This window comes from Ctenopharyngodon idella, chromosome 8 (assembly GCF_019924925.1).
Source record: "Ctenopharyngodon idella isolate HZGC_01 chromosome 8, HZGC01, whole genome shotgun sequence".
Taxonomy (NCBI): Eukaryota; Metazoa; Chordata; class Actinopteri; order Cypriniformes; family Xenocyprididae; genus Ctenopharyngodon; species Ctenopharyngodon idella.
Genome location: NC_067227.1, coordinates 33,923,565 through 33,935,838, shown reverse-complemented (window position 1 = coordinate 33,935,838; position 12,274 = coordinate 33,923,565). Strand labels below are relative to the sequence as shown.

The window sequence follows — 12,274 nt, the reverse complement described above, 5'->3', positions numbered from 1 at the left end:
TGGTTTACGGGGACTCTCCATAGACGTAATGGTTTTTGTACTGTACAAACTCTTCTATCCTGTTTTACTGTTCTGTCCTCTACACTACCCCTAAACCCGTCACAGAAAACTGTCTGCATTTTTTTTAATTTCAAAAAACACAGTTTAGTATATTTTTTAAGCCATTTGGTTTACAAGGACACAGAAAGTGATCTCATAAACCATGTTTATGTTGTAATACCCATGTCATTATACACATTTGTGCCCTCATAAACCATATATACAAGAACACACACTCACAATCTCACACACACACACACACACTTTATCTTGTGTATGTTTTCAGAACGGTGGATGATTTGATCATTTTGGAAGCACAAAAACAGTGTGAATGTTCATTCTTCCTGCCGATAGATAAAGATTAAGATAAAGACAGATAAAGTCAATGAGAGCTGATCATTAAATGTTATCTGCTGTGAATGATCGATTCCTATTGAAGTTATTAAGTTAAGTTATTAATAATCTTCTACCTTTGTGACAGTTCTGCATCTGTGATGTGAGTCCGGAGGAAAAGGCAATGAAGTGATAAACACAGTCATTATGTTTTATGGGTGTTTTCTCAACTGCTCTCATATGATAGTGATGGAGGTGCTGAAAACATCGGTGGGGTTATGAAACCCGCCGGGATCTTTTTCTCTTGACATTACTGACAGACAAACACGGTCAGGTCGTGTCCCAGAAGCCCCTGGTGTTTCAGCTCAACGCTGACGGCAATGCTGTCAATACGTGACAGAATTCCAGTTCTCGGTGGCTCAAGGTTCCTGCCGTATTGATTTTGTTGGCACATGCTCCCGTCCCGCATGTTACACAACTCTTCATTTGGCACAAGTGTGCATGAAGAACATGCATTTACAGAATCACACTGGAAGCTTTATTTCTACAGCACTTCATACAGCACAGATCTACAGAAGACAATATTCAGATCAAGTTTTGTTCTCATCTGATAGTCACTGAAGTCTGATCAATAATATTACTGAATATCAAGTGTGTTTTAAACCCCTTGACAGGGAGTGAATGATGTTGTAAACAACAATAGCACTTCAGAGAAGACCTTCATACAAGTTGAACTTTGCATGTCTGTGGAAAAACTAGAGATCAGGTGTTTTCAATCTCATCTGAAAAGAGCAGTGCCGGAAATAACGCATTAGTAACATGCACTACATAATCAGGTGACTTTTTGATGTAACGAGTAAAGTAACGCATAACAGGTAACATGCATTACGTAATCACATTACTTTTCTGCTGTAACGAGTAATGCATTACAAGTAACATGCATTACGTTATCAGATTACTTTTTTCATGTAACAAGTAACACATTGGTAACGTGAATTACATGTATTACATGTAACGTTCATTATGTAACGAGTAAAGTAACGCATTAGTAACGTGCATTACATAATCAGGTGACTTTTTTGATGTAACAAGTAAAGTAATGTGTTACATGTAACGTTCATTATGTAACCAGATTACTATTTTCATGTAACATGTAACGTTAGTACATTAGTAACATGCATTACATAATCAGGTGACTTTTTTGATGTAACAAGTAAAGTAATGTGTTACATGTAACGTTCATTATGTAACCAGATTACTATTTTCATGTAACGAGTAAAGTAACGCATTAGTAACGTGCATTACGTTATCAGATTACTTTTTTCATGTAACAAGTAACACATTGGTAACGTGAATTACATGTATTACATGTAACGTTCATTATGTAACCAGATTACTATTTTCATGTAACGAGTAAAGTAACGCATTAGTAACGTGCATTACATAATCAGGTGACTTTTTTGATGTAACAAGTAAAGTAATGTGTTACATGTAACGTTCATTATGTAACCAGATTACTATTTTCATGTAACATGTAACGTTAGTACATTAGTAACATGCATTACATAATCAGGTGACTTTTTTGATGTAACAAGTAAAGTAATGTGTTACATGTAACGTTCATTATGTAACCAGATTACTATTTTCATGTAACATGTAACGTTAGTACATTAGTAACATGCATTACATAATCAGGTGACTTTTTTGATGTAACAAGTAAAGTAATGTGTTACATGTAACGTTCATTATGTAACCAGATTACTATTTTCATGTAACGAGTAAAGTAACGCATTAGTAACGTGCATTACATAATCAGATGACTTTTTTGATGTAACAAGTAAAGTAACCTGTTACATGTAACGTTCATTATGTAATCAGATTACTTTTTTGATGTAACGAGTAAAGTAACGCATAACAGGTAACATGCATTACGTAATCACATTACTTTTCTGATGTAACGAGTAATGCATTACAAGTAACGTGCATTACGTTATCAGATTACTTTTTTCATGTAACAAGTAACACATTGGTAACGTGAATTACATGTATTACATGTAACGTTCATTATGTAACCAGATTACTATTTTCATGTAACGAGTAAAGTAACGCATTAGTAACGTGCATTACATAATCAGGTGACTTTTTTGATGTAACAAGTAAAGTAACCTGTTACATGTAACGTTCATTATGTAATCAGATAACTTTTAGATGTAACGCGTAAAGTAACGCATTACAGGTAACATGCATTACGTAATCACATTACTTTTTTCATGTAACGAGTAAAGTAACGCATTAGTAACGTGCATTACATAATCAGGTGACTTTTTTGATGTAACAAGTAAAGTAATGTGTTACATGTAACGTTCATTATGTAACCAGATTACTATTTTCATGTAACGAGTAAAGTAACGCATTAGTAATGTGCATTACATAATCATGTGACTTTTTTGATGTAACAAGTAAAGTAACCTGTTACATGTAACGTTCATTATGTAACCAGATTACTTTTTTCATGTAACGAGTAAAGTAACGCATTAGTAACGTGCATTACATAATCAGGTGACTTTTTTGATGTAACAAGTAAAGTAACCTGTTACATGTAACGTTCATTATGTAATCAGATTACTTTTTTCATGTAACGAGTAAAGTAACGCATTACAGGTAACGTGCATTACGTAATCACATTACTTTTCTGCTGTAACGAGTAATGCATTACAATTAACGTGCATTTCGTAATGAGATTACTTTTTTGATGTAACAAGTAACGTTACATGAAACATGCATTATGTAATCAGATTACTTTTTTGATGTAACTGCAAATTACATTCTTATAACACAAATACATTTATTTACAGCCAAAAAAAGTATTGTCAAGAACAGTCACAGTAATAGTATGAATACAGCTAGTGATGCATGATGTCCAATTTAGTGGACATATGATTAATCAGAAATTCCTCCCAATCTAAAATCAATACTTGGAAAATTTAACAATGATATGACTCCTTAGATGTTACTTGATCTTGGTTTGGGGAAAAAAATCCACATACAACAGCTTGCCACTTGGTGGCAGTGTATTGGATGATGCACTAGGGTCCACTGTAGTGTTTTACAGTATGTGCAACTATGCCATCAGAACCCATGCATATGCAAGAAAATGCTTTTTGAATAGCTGTCCACCGTAGTGACCTCTATGCATGAAAGGGTTAATTGATGGTCCCCTTTAGACAATGTTGATTACAAGTAACATTGTACCTAATGTTTTGAGAACATTATTAAAATCCAGATAACTTTCAATGAACGTTCTAGTAACATTACAGTTCATAACCTTGCCAGAACATTCCGTTCGCTGTGAGGAACCGCAGACATGCGGCAACAGGAACGACAGCAGCCTCTAGAAGAGCTGAAGTTCAGACATGCCGAGACAAACTCGATCGAGCCGTCCATCATTCACACTTCTATCAATGCATCACATCAATAAGCAGAGGAGTTCTGCAGAACTGAAGACAAAACACACATGTGGGTAAACGTTTTTTATTTACTTCAATGTTAAGACAAAAATTCATTTCCAGGTAAGATTCAGGTCCATTTTAAATAAAAGCTCCAGTTTACAAATGCAGAGACCACAGATATCAATTACTGACAGCAAGATTCATAAAAATAAACTCTTCCATGCAAACGTTCATCTGGAAATTGAATAAAAAGCATGTGGAGATTGGAGGCCTGGCGATTATCAATAACACACACCGATCGAAGTGCTGTGGTTCCCGCTGATGCCGATGGAGGCCGTTTCAGGACAGCACTTTCATTTCAGAGGGACAAAAGGAAAGACAAATAGTTTCTTCTCATAAATTACACACTTCCAACAAACAGCTCTCATCCCATAACAGTACAAAAGAGCGATTACACAGGTCACAGACACAGAGGAATGCTGGGAGAATGGCTTCTCCTCCAACAAAGAGCAGATTGACGGCACGGCTCCATTCAGCCTGGCTTCAGCAGCGCCTGCCAGCGTTAAACTAGGCCACGATTAAGCTACTTTAATTACCGCCGAGACCCTCTTCCCACTGTCCTTTGCCAATCTCAAAAAGTGTTGGATCAAGTTTTAAACATCATTTATGTGTAAATTTGGCTTCCATCGAGCATCGTCGTTCTCGCCATCTCAGTTGTTTTCTTGTGAAAGGGTTGTTTCCTGTAAGAAAGCGGTACAAAAGTGGTCAAACAAAAGCACAAACTTCTAATTAACAGATAAAGACAAACTTAAAAGCGAGTTAATGACAGAGCGACGGGCTCATTGGCGCTTTCCTATCTTATCTTATCAAAGTACAGCGCTGATGTTGAAACAATTTTGTCCAGACAGCAATTTGGTCAAGGTAATCTTATGCAACCTCTGAATGAAGATAAGTTTGGCAGAAGTGGAGCGCCGCATGTGGAAGACATTATCCAGCATGCATCAGTCCACAGCAGGATTTCTGCAGCGCTGCAAAACAGACGCTACATCATCGAGAGGCGTAACGCCTGCGCTGGAATGTTGCCTGCGCCGAGGGAACGTACAGTTCTGAACAGACTCAAAACATCAATCCAGCAGAGTGTTTATCTTCTGATAACTAAATATTAACTTTCCTGCCAAAGACTCTTTCAAAGTGTTCCAGGATTCATTCATATTCATTCACCTGATTTATCTTATCGGATTGTTTCTTAAAGTCACCATTAAATCAAAACAGGCAAATCTTGTGTTTTTTTATGGATTTTTTTTTGTGATTTAACTTTTAACTTCCCCTCCCTCTTGCAGCATCTCTTCTCTTCTCTGATGATGAGGGCGGGGCAACCTGTCACTCACATGAGATCCACCAATAGCAAACCACAACCATCCAATCAATTCCCCACAGACAAAATCAAGCCCCGCCCTACATTTGTTCTTGTTTGCGAAGCCGTTTCACTCGGATATACGGCACAATAGAAAAAAAAACACAAGCGCAACTTCCCTTTCATGATGACTTTAATATCAACATTCGACTGCCACTGCAGATGAAATGAGTGTGAAACGTTTCGGTCGATCAGATCGCAAGTGGACGAGGGAGACACATTCCCGTTTACACCTGGTGTTTTAATCTGTTTCTTTTGTACACTTTCAACCACCTGAATTCGTCGAGGGGAGGGTCTATGTATGTTTTTCGGCCGAACGCTGTGATTGTGTGTTAGAAATCAGGAATGGCGAGATAGCATTGTGCTTGGTACGTCACAAGCCGTGACGGCAACATGCAACGATTTTAGTAACGATTCCTATTTTTCTGTGACGTCGCGGCTGGAACAACAACACAAAGTATGGCAATGATAATCTCAGGTAATGTTTATGTGCTTTATTTAATGTTAAAAGCGTTTGAATATAATTTTGTGTGTCTTTTATAGTCGTACTGAAAGCAACAATGGACAATTCACCTCAGATCTTAAAAATAATTAAAAGGAAACAAAAACGTTCAAACTGTCAACTCATTGTGAACAGACAAGTGTATTCGATGACAAAGATTATTTCAGTAACTCAGTATGTATATTTAATAATATTAAAATGGTGTAATATTCATGAATTTGATTATTTACTTAATCCGTTTCGTTGCGAGTGCCGTTGAAGCTTGCCGAGAGAGCCCGCCCACGCTCTCTTCTGATTGGCTGTGATTTTTGATTGACTTTATCGCATCTCATAGTCGTGTCGCGTCTGGTGTGGACAGACAAAAGCCGCCTTTCCACTGCACACGACATTCGCATCCGATTGACGAATTTCGCCCCCTAGCCACAGTCGTACGGAACTTTGAAATTGGTCGTGAAACAACCGTTATGCTCTGTTTATTGCATGGTAAACTGAACGATTTTAATGAATGTAACGTTAATGCATGCATTAATATATCCACACAAAGCAAATGACCCTCAATACATCTAAAATAAATACATAGTAGATTTTATAGAGCTAATCAACGTAAAAAATGATTTAATAATTATAAAAAAAATGGACATAATTATTAATAACCGCCATTTTACAGAAATAGTGTTTACAGAATAACGTTAAAGTGTTAAAATGTTGGTAATTCTAACTTCGCGCTTATAGTTTTGATTAGAATACATCATATCCGGTCGGCCGGTCGCATACGGTCTAGCTGCAGAAGTTCAAATATTTCAATGCATCCGAAGCTCAAATCGCATCCGAAATTTCTGCACTCGCATATGATCAGAACTCCACGCAGCCCCCGTACTACTCTCCACGGTCCAACGGCTGTCGTTTGTCGTATGCTGTGGAAAGGCGTCTAAATTGTTTGTCGTTCGCATCGCGTCTGGTTAGGACACGGTGTTATGTGTTAGGTCAGTAGGTGTTTGATCACATGAGCGTCTACACTACAAAAGCATTCTGGTCGAATGCTTTTTCATCTACCTCTGAAAGTGGTCGAAAGTGGACAAGCTCAAAACGTTTTACACTTGCATTTAGCGTTGTTCACTTGTGATCCGATCGACCAAAACGCATCTTAATACCAGCTGGGCCTTAGATCGGACATGCACACTTACATACGGTGTCCTCTCGCCATATTTACTCCAGAAGGTCATCTTGACAGTGTTGCGGTGTCCAGTGCGCTGGTCGAACGTCTGGCAGGACTGGAAGGGAGGACTGTAGAGGTGCAAGCTGACGGCGCTCTCCGTGTGACTGACGTTCTCCACGCGATGGAGGCCGATGGAGTCTGAAACAGTGCAGTAAAGGTCAGACGCATGTCGGTCAGAGGAGCTTCTGCTCACATCCGGCGGTGATTCTCACCGTTAATGTACGCGCACTGGTTTTCCAGCAGGACCCGCTGTGACTTCTGCACCATCCCGCCCTGCAGTCTGCGGTCGGGCCAGTCGAACAGCGTCTCCTTCAGCTGGCCCTGCAGGAGCTTCAGGAAGCAGTGCGAGTCCGTGTGATCGTGGATGCTGCTGCAGTGGAGCCAAACACGGCAAACTCAGAAACACACGCTTCTATGTTTAGAAACATTATAACTATCCCTGTGCTTCTGTAGTAGGTAAAGATGAACAACAAATCAGGCTCTTTGCTTCCTTTTTCTTCTCCTACATTGAAAAACTGCTTATGCTTTTATGAGGCGATGTCCTCAGTTTATCTCAAATTCAATCAATTTATTAAGGGCTTTGAATATATTATCTCTCTTTATGACTTAACTAATCACAAGACATTGGACTGTTCCGTCAGGCCGTTATCTGCCTGTTAACATCTCTAATTCATTGACACATGTGTTCTGCTTGTTTAATTATTGATCCATAAATGATTTTAGGTTTTTTTAGTTTGAGAAGTGAATATAGACTGATTTATAACTCAAACGGCAGCATCTGAGCATTTACCTGCCATGTCCTTCACCCCAGCACAGGATCATCAGGTTGAATTTTCCATTTCCCTCATTGACGAGATTCCTGGTGTACCTGTAAAGACATGCTTATTAAAACATACTTTCATCCGTCATTTTTTTTCATTGTACTATATTTTGAATGTACTATATTTATGGAAGCTTGTTTCCGCCACTAAATAAAAAAATATAAAGTCAGAATTGCGAGTTAAAAAAGTCAGAACTGCAAGATATAAAGTCAGAATTGTGAGTTATAAAGTCAGAATTGGGAGTTATAAAGTCAGAATTTCATGATATAAAGTCAGAATTGGGAGTTATAAAGTCAGAATTGGGAGTTATAAAGTCAGAATTGCGTGATATAAAATCAGAATTGGGAGTTATAAAGTCAGAATTGCGAGACTAAGTCAGAATTGGGAGTTATAAAGTCAGAATTTCGTGATATAAAGTCAGAATTGCGTGATATAAAGTCAGAATTGGGAGTTATAAAGTCAGAATTTCGTGATATAAAGTCAGAATTGGGAGTTATAAAGTCAGAATTGGGAGTTATAAAGTCAGAATTTCGTGATATAAAGTCAGAATTGGGAGTTATAAAGTCCGAATTGCGAGTTATAAAGTCAGAATTGCGTGATATAAAGTCAGAATTGCGAGTTAAAAAGTCAGAATTGCGTGATATAAAGTCAGAATTGGGAGTTATAAAGTCAGAATTGGGAGTTAAAAAGTCAGAATTGCGTGATATAAAGTCAGAATTGGGAGTTATAAAGTCAGAATTGGGAGTTATAAAGTCAGAATTTCGTGATATAAAGTCAGAATTGCGTGATATAAAGTCAGAATTTCGTGATATAAAGTCAGAATTGGGAGTTATAAAGTCAGAATTGTGAGTTAAAAAGTCAGAATTGCGTGATATAAAGTCAGAATTGCGAGTTATAAAGTCAGAATTGTGAGTTAAAAAGTCAGAATTGCGTGATATAAAGTCAGAATTTCGTGATATAAAGTCAGAATTGGGAGTTATAAAGTCAGAATTTCGTGATATAAAGTCAGAATTGCGAGTTATAAAGTCAGAATTGTGAGTTAAAAAGTCAGAATTGCGTGATATAAAGTCAGAATTTCGTGATATAAAGTCAGAATTGGGAGTTATAAAGTCAGAATTGGGAGTTATAAAGTCAGAATTTCGTGATATAAAGTCAGAATTGCGTGATATAAAGTCAGAATTTCGTGATATAAAGTCAGAATTGCGAGTTATAAAGTCAGAATTGGGAGTTATAAAGTCAGAATTTCGTGATATAAAGTCAGAATTGCGTGATATAAAGTCAGAATTTCGTGATATAAAGTCAGAATTGGGAGTTATAAAGTCAGAATTGTGAGTTAAAAAGTCAGAATTGCGTGATATAAAGTCAGAATTGCGAGTTATAAAGTCAGAATTGTGAGTTAAAAAGTCAGAATTGCGTGATATAAAGTCAGAATTTCGTGATATAAAGTCAGAATTGGGAGTTATAAAGTCAGAATTTCGTGATATAAAGTCAGAATTGCGAGTTATAAAGTCAGAATTGTGAGTTAAAAAGTCAGAATTGCGTGATATAAAGTCAGAATTTCGTGATATAAAGTCAGAATTGGGAGTTATAAAGTCAGAATTGGGAGTTATAAAGTCAGAATTTCGTGATATAAAGTCAGAATTGCGTGATATAAAGTCAGAATTTCGTGATATAAAGTCAGAATTGCGAGTTATAAAGTCAGAATTGTGAGTTAAAAAGTCAGAATTGCGTGATATAAAGTCAGAATTTCGTGATATAAAGTCAGAATTGGGAGTTATAAAGTCAGAATTTCGTGATATAAAGTCAGAATTGCGAGTTATAAAGTCAGAATTGTGAGTTAAAAAGTCAGAATTGCGTGATATAAAGTCAGAATTTCGTGATATAAAGTCAGAATTGCGAGTTAAAAAGTCAGAATTGCGTGATATAAAGTCAGAATTGCGTGATATAAAGTCAGAATTGCGAGTTATAAAGTCAGAATTGTGAGTTAAAAAGTCAGAATTGCGTGATATAAAGTCAGAATTTCGTGATATAAAGTCAGAATTGGGAGTTATAAAGTCAGAATTTCGTGATATAAAGTCAGAATTGCGAGTTATAAAGTCAGAATTGTGAGTTAAAAAGTCAGAATTGCGTGATATAAAGTCAGAATTTCATGATATAAAGTCAGAATTTCGTGATATAAAGTCAGAATTGGGAGTTATAAAGTCAGAATTGTGAGACATAAAGTCAGAATTTCGTGATATAAAGTCTGAATTGCGAGTTAAAGTCAGAATTGGGAGTTATAAAGTCAGAATTGTGAGTTAAAATGTCAGAATTGGGAGATATAAAGTCAGAATTGCAAGTTAAAGTCAGAATTTCGTGATATAAAGTCAGAATTTCGTGATATAAAGTCTGAAGTCGCAATTACCTCTTTTTATTTTTTATTTCATGGCGGAAACAAGCTACCATAGATATCCAAAAAAACCGAGTGTGATTTTGTTTGGCTGCAGTACCAAACGCTTCCACTAGGTGAAATTCGTTTCCCATTCGTTTAGAATGCGCTCATGTTTGACCGCGAACAGTACAAGTGTGGCTATTTTTTTCAGGACCATTTAACCTTTTCGAATCATGTCCATGATTTTTTATGCGTTCATAACCAAGACCAAAACCTTTACCAAGTTGCGTAATTCCAATTAAGTAAAAAACAAAACATAAAATTTTTCGATCAAAAATGAACGAACAGCATCAAAGGTTTAAGTCATAGTTTTGATTGCATCTCATTTCGCCATTTTTAATCTATTATAAATTCATAGTTATGACTTTTTGTATCATAATTTTCATAATTATTATGATGTACAAAAGCATGTTTTTTTTTTTCTTATGTGGTGGAAATGGGCTTCCATACAGTTTTTCCTTCCAGTATTTCTTTCCTATACAAGTTGATTTAGGAGATTAATGATCATTTATAATTATAATAATTGTTTGTTGTTGCTCCTGGTACACATACTGCAGGAATCAATTTTGGCATTACTACTCAACTGAGTCGGTGAGATAAAGAGAACGTCCTGTATCTTGAAACTGTTTGTGTCGAACAATCTAGAAAGGTTTGTTCCATGTGGCGGGAATGGAATGTGTGTTTTTCTGCTGGAACATTTGATGGAACTGAGAGCAGCGGGTGTGCGCTAGGAGCCGCGCTCTGATTGGCCAGCTTCATCTCCGCCTCCTGAAACGAAGCCCCGCCCCTCAAAACATCACCGGAGGAAAAACTGATTCTGAACGCATCGCATCTACTCAAAAATAACTGGACTTGCATTTGATTGAATTTGAGCAATAGCGTCGTTATTTGAGACCCAATATTGCTCTAAACAAAAGAACATTATTTGATAGTTGGAGTAAAAGTTGACTAACTGAAGTCCAATTCTCTGTTTGTGTTTACATCTGATGCTCAGAGGCAGACTGAGAAGTTTGCAACATTAAAAAACATTTTTTCAGTTGTGTTAAAAATATATAAAATAAAACCATGGTGATTGTAAGCCTAAATGCATAATATTAGCAGACTAAAAATAATTGTTTTATGAGACAAGAAAAATCGTTAATAATAATAATTTTATGAGACAATCATGATCGTTAATAATAATTAATTACCTGTATTGGTCAAATTTGGCGAATTTCATCCACTCCTGAGGATTACTTTCATACGCTTCCATGATGCTCTGCACTTCTTCCACATTAACATTGTCACTTTCAAAAATCTTGTGCAGAGTTTTAATCAGATCATCCAGAGTTTCTGGTTTCACTACTTCGGTTTGCTCCATCTTCAACGGTTCTTCTGCGGTTCGAGTCTCGCTGAGGGAGTTCGAGCTTTTATAGATCCAGCAGAACTTTTATGGACTGTACCACTGGCGCGCGAGAGGGAGGGTCCGCTGAGTGCAATTAAAGTTTTACTACACAAACTGATGTAAACATGCTCTTTAATCTATGATGTAGATTTTAATAAACCGTCACTGATTGAACAAACCAACATGTGAGAGCAAATAAATACAATTTTTGTTTCTTTCTCGATTTTTAACAATGGACCACCCCCTTTATAGTTTGGATTGACCCGCTTTTTCATTCAGAAAATGAACTGTTATTAACTTTATATTTACCGGTAGTTTTATCTCTAAATTGGTACCTTTACACATACAGTAAAAAAGATAAAAGCGTCATATTACTTTATTTTGATGGAAAATATGGACATCTTTTCCAAGTGCAGAAATAATGCAGATTCTTTAGATATTCCAGAATCTTTAACATGAAAAATAACCCAGTAGATGAACTGACGGAAAATACGAATGAGAAAATTGTTTGTTTGTTTGTATTAAAACTACCGAATGTTATTCTGCGTTGTAAAGTGTTCTCGTGTCATCGATTGTTTTCATGTGCGATCTTGCGCCATCATGTGGACGATCATGAGAAATCAGGTTTATTTGAAGGGTAAAATATTGCCGACGTAGATAGATGACCGATTTCAGAAGTCTGATC

General features: G+C 36.6%; 2 protein-coding genes and 1 long non-coding RNA gene across 3 annotated transcripts in view; 1 reads left to right on the top strand and 2 right to left on the bottom strand.

Moving 5' to 3' along the window:
* Nucleotides 1-543, bottom strand: part of tmed7 (transmembrane p24 trafficking protein 7) — a 6,918-nt gene extending 6,375 nt beyond the window's left edge. The window contains exon 1 of the mRNA XM_051902803.1: nucleotides 510-543. Coding sequence (XP_051758763.1) covers nucleotides 510-528 — 19 coding nt within the window. The 5' untranslated portion in view covers nucleotides 529-543. The remainder of the gene's footprint in view (nucleotides 1-509) is intronic.
* Nucleotides 544-689: 146 nt separating this feature from the next.
* LOC127517342 (uncharacterized) lies at nucleotides 690-4,109 on the top strand. The gene is made up of 2 exons (XR_007931242.1): nucleotides 690-1,247; nucleotides 2,291-4,109. It is a non-coding gene; the product is annotated as an uncharacterized LOC127517342 (long non-coding RNA).
* cdo1 (cysteine dioxygenase, type I) lies at nucleotides 3,890-11,619 on the bottom strand. The gene is made up of 5 exons (XM_051902807.1): nucleotides 11,396-11,619; nucleotides 7,744-7,821; nucleotides 7,166-7,323; nucleotides 6,922-7,091; nucleotides 3,890-4,561 (listed from the first exon to the last, which is right to left on the bottom strand). The coding sequence occupies exons 1-5, from the start codon at nucleotides 11,563-11,565 to the stop codon at nucleotides 4,532-4,534; spliced, it is 606 nt and encodes a 201-aa protein (XP_051758767.1). The 5' UTR covers nucleotides 11,566-11,619; the 3' UTR covers nucleotides 3,890-4,531.
* Between the last annotated feature and the right edge of the window lie 655 nt (nucleotides 11,620-12,274).